Source organism: Hylaeus volcanicus, chromosome 2 (genome assembly GCF_026283585.1).
Source record: "Hylaeus volcanicus isolate JK05 chromosome 2, UHH_iyHylVolc1.0_haploid, whole genome shotgun sequence".
In the NCBI taxonomy this organism is placed as follows: Eukaryota; Metazoa; Arthropoda; class Insecta; order Hymenoptera; family Colletidae; genus Hylaeus; species Hylaeus volcanicus.
The window spans coordinates 21,434,658-21,438,566 of record NC_071977.1 but is presented as its reverse complement, the minus strand read 5'-3'; the positions used below and the strand labels follow the sequence as shown (position 1 = coordinate 21,438,566).

The window sequence follows — 3,909 nt, the reverse complement described above, 5'->3', positions numbered from 1 at the left end:
TTGTATTTGTATTTGTATTTGTATTTGTATTTGTATTTGTATTTGTAACGTACCAGCTGCTTTAGAATGTCGTCGGGAACATTTCTCGAGGAGTTGCAAATGGCAAAGGCCGACGAGTGAGAAAAAATGAGGGGCGCTCTGCTGGCCTTTAAAGCGTCCCTCATGGTAGCCCTCGCTGTGTGACTAAGGTCTATCAGCATTCCGAGCCTATTCATTTCCTGGACCACAGCTTTACCGAACTCCGTCAGACCACCTTCTGAAACAAAAGGTGATACTTGCTTTTGCGTTCTTTCGCCCCCTATTCACCGCCGAAACGTTCACCCGTTTTTCAGCACAATAAAGATCGGGATTTCTTAACGACCTCGAACGTTCACGGGGCAGCGGCTTCGGAAGTTTATTTCGTCTATGGTCTATCGAGGTTGCAGAGCGCGATATCAAACGAGGTACTCGAAACGGCTAGAGGAACTGCTTCATTTTTAACGACCGAATCGTTTCGAATAGGAGCGTATAATTCGGAGCAGGGATTTCCCAAAAATATAATAATAATGTAAATGCAACAATATTCTCCATTTATTGAATATATGTATACATGAACGTATTAGATGTTGAATTAATTATGTATAGACTATATACATATCGAATATGTTCTCGAAGCTCCGATTTTTCTAAAATGTAACAATCTACTTTTCCATTGATTGAATATATGTAAATATGAACGTATTACATAATAAACCAATTATATACACAATATGTAGGCACATATTGCCTCCAGGAACTGTTGCTGTGTTTGATTGTAGCAATCTCGAGATACACGAGCTATAGGGCAGTCATTGAGTCAGTGGGGTTGCCAGAGGATTATGGAGAGAAGTTTATAAGCAAAGTAATGTAAAACCAGAATTAAATGAATATAAAGAACAAATAAATGTAAGACTGGTATTACATCAGGTGTTACAGTCAAATTATACGATTTTGTACCCCTTAAAATAAAATTCGCTCGGTATGTATATATATTTTTTTAAAAGTGTAGTAATATAATTTTCCATCAATTGAATCTATGTTCTTTTACTGTTTAAATTAAAATATATGAAATTGAAATATGTATATTCGTTCTTTGGTTCATTTGAGTAAAAATTTTAGAACTTGTGTTGAATGGACAATTTGGAGAGTAAACACGATTTATATTCGTTGTTAGCGAATGTGTGTACGTGGAGTTTATTTATGAAGTAAAAACGAAATTTATATGTTTTGTTACGCAAATCAACCACGTATAACACTGATTTATAGGACTCATCGTTACAGAATGGCGCCCAAAGTAGAGCCAAGCGTTGGCTGGACATTAGCGTTACAAAGTTTCTTTCTCGAGGTCGTTAGTATGTAAAAATGGTAATTTTATCGTTTCACGATACTCACTGTCCTCATTTCCGTCCTCCACCGACGAACTTTTCGCCCATGGTGTGTTACAAGTGTGCGTGAGCGTGAGGTACCGTACACCCAAGTGATACAGTGTCCTTAAAACGGCTAAACTACTTCCTAGGCTATGTCCACCCTCCACCCCGATCAGGGAAGCTATCCTGCCCCTTCCGTGGGCCTCCAGGATCTCTGAAAGTCAAGCATCAGTCATTTACAAATAATTGAGTGAAAGATATTTAAGATCCTCGATCCTGATGCAAGTTAGACACTTCGGAAGCATACCGTGTCAAATATAAAGCTTTGAAATTTTAAACAAATATTTAGAAAAATATTTTAGATAATCACGTTAAATTTTAAGGAGTCACTTTGTTTTTAAGATTGAAAATCTCTTTATTTTCGAACAGTCGAGATTCATGACCCGTTATACGGTGAAAAATGTTGCGAGGGAATGAAACGGGTGGTTAGTAACACAATAAATATGTCCCGTGGCACAGCTTGAAAAGTGGAGGGGAAATGCGATGAAAATAGAGAAGGACAGCGAATAAAGAACAGGACGCACAGTGTGATATTTCAGTGATCTAGGGACAAAACTTATGTGGTCTAATATTTCGGTAATTGCTGGTCGTCCACACACGAAGCTACTCAAAAGAAACGTAATTGGTTGATTGAAATCACAAACTTGTTACTTCTTGGTTAGTAATGATTTAGAACATTTTTAGAAAAACCATCTATCGCTGTCCGCGCGGTGTAATATTACAGCAAAATCATATTCTCGGTCATTGCTTGAACAAATACTGTTAATAATTAATGTAACTATTGTCAGAAATTAATTTTTAGTTATTCCAGTTAACAGATATAACGATATAGAAAAATTTCTTACGATTACTGTGTGAATACTTACTTTGAATACTTACTTTGAAACGTGATTGTTTTTAATATTTAATCGAAAACTGAATGTTACTATCATATGCATTGTAAATATTCAATTAATTCGGAGATGTACATATTTAATGCATTTGAAAGTTTCAGATTATTATACCAATGTTTTTCGAAAAAGTAATATTTCCGAACATGACAAGTTGAGAAAAAGTAATCGCAAGATATTTTTCTATATTATAATGTCTATTAATTGCACCAACTAAATATTAATTTCTGACAATAGTTAAATTAATTATTAACAAGACTTATTATTTAAACAATCATGGGGAATTTGATTATGCTGTGGTATTAATGTTTCGTAAATTCTTTTGTGGATGGATCCAACGAGCCTTCGAATCGACATGTCACGACATGTCACGCGGTTGTTGTTCGCTCTTCCCCTTCTCTACTTCGAGACGCACAAGCGAGCCACTACCCTCGACCGATACAGGTATACGAGGGGTGAGAGCTCATTCTTCGACGATCCATCGGTCGATATGGATGTCGCGATCGCGCGTCCGCGTCTCGCGTCCCTCCTATTTGTAGTTTTCCTTAGTTATCGTAGTTTGGTATTGGTTGTGGGTATCTTAGTTTGGTTTGGTTAGTTTTAAGGCATGCGTGTGCGAGTGTCTTTCCTTTGCCAAATAATTAGTAATCATTTGTTCAATTATTTTGTTTGTTCGTAAGTCCACACTGGACTCGCAACTCCGTTCTCCATTTCGGTCACTATTACTTCATGTCATAAGTGAACTGATCAACTGTGTAACTGGACAGAAAGGTCGGTTGCCGTCCTCCTGGTGGATCTGTATTCGAGAGGAAGACAATCGGCTCCTCCGGATCGGTTCTCTATTCCCTGTACCCGTCTGGTGTAGTCCAGGCTCCCGGCGCAGTGCAGTAAGTCCAAAGCGCAGTGAGACGGGTGCAAGTCGGGTCCGTCGTGGCTTCCAGATGGGTACAGGGTGTGGAGGACTGGTTCGGAGGCGTCGGTCGTCTTCCTCTCGAGTCCAGATCCAACAAGAAGAAACGGGACTGACTCAGTAAGTCCAGTTTCATGGTCGCGTCGTGTCGCGATTTCCATTTAGTTTCCATTTAGTTCAAATAATTATTTGGCAGAGTCAGATTTAGACTTTGGAAATCGAAGGGAATTTTGTTTTCCTTTGATTTCCATCGTTTCGTACTTAGTATTAAGCTCGTCGACTCTATCTAGAGTATGCATCTATGCGTGTATACTCTATGTAGAGGGAGATCGAAGGAAGTTTAATTCCTTCTATCTCCGGGTCTCCAGTTGCAGCAACCTCCACGTGGTGAGACCTGGTAATCGGTATTATTCGTGACGAAGTATTGTTCGTCACGAATAATATCGAGCTAATGGCTGCGAACTGGTAATAAGATATTTAGATATCAAAAGTGGAAAGTGAAAAAGTGGAAAGTAACAAAATGGAAAGTGACAAAATGGAAAGTGAAAAAGTGGAAAGTGGAAGAAGTGGAAAGTGGAGAAGTACAAAGTGCAAAGTGGAAAAGTGCAAAGTGAAATGTGTCAAGTGTCAAGTGTCAAGTGTCAAGTGTCAAGTGTCAAGTGTC

At 38.6% G+C, this 3,909-nt stretch overlaps 1 protein-coding gene across 2 annotated transcripts in view; it reads right to left on the bottom strand.

Moving 5' to 3' along the window:
* The window catches only part of LOC128872970 (dipeptidase 1-like), a 263,664-nt gene that overhangs the window by 9,637 nt on the left and 250,118 nt on the right, over window positions 1-3,909 (bottom strand). Inside the window, exons 4-5 of one of the 2 annotated variants that reach the window (XM_054116192.1) lie at window positions 1,411-1,599; window positions 54-253 (exon numbers count right to left, since the gene is read on the bottom strand). In XM_054116192.1, coding sequence (XP_053972167.1) covers window positions 54-253; window positions 1,411-1,599 — 389 coding nt within the window. Of the gene's footprint in view, window positions 1-53; window positions 257-1,410; window positions 1,600-3,909 lie in introns of both variants that reach the window. The other variant, XM_054116191.1, reaches the window with a different exon arrangement.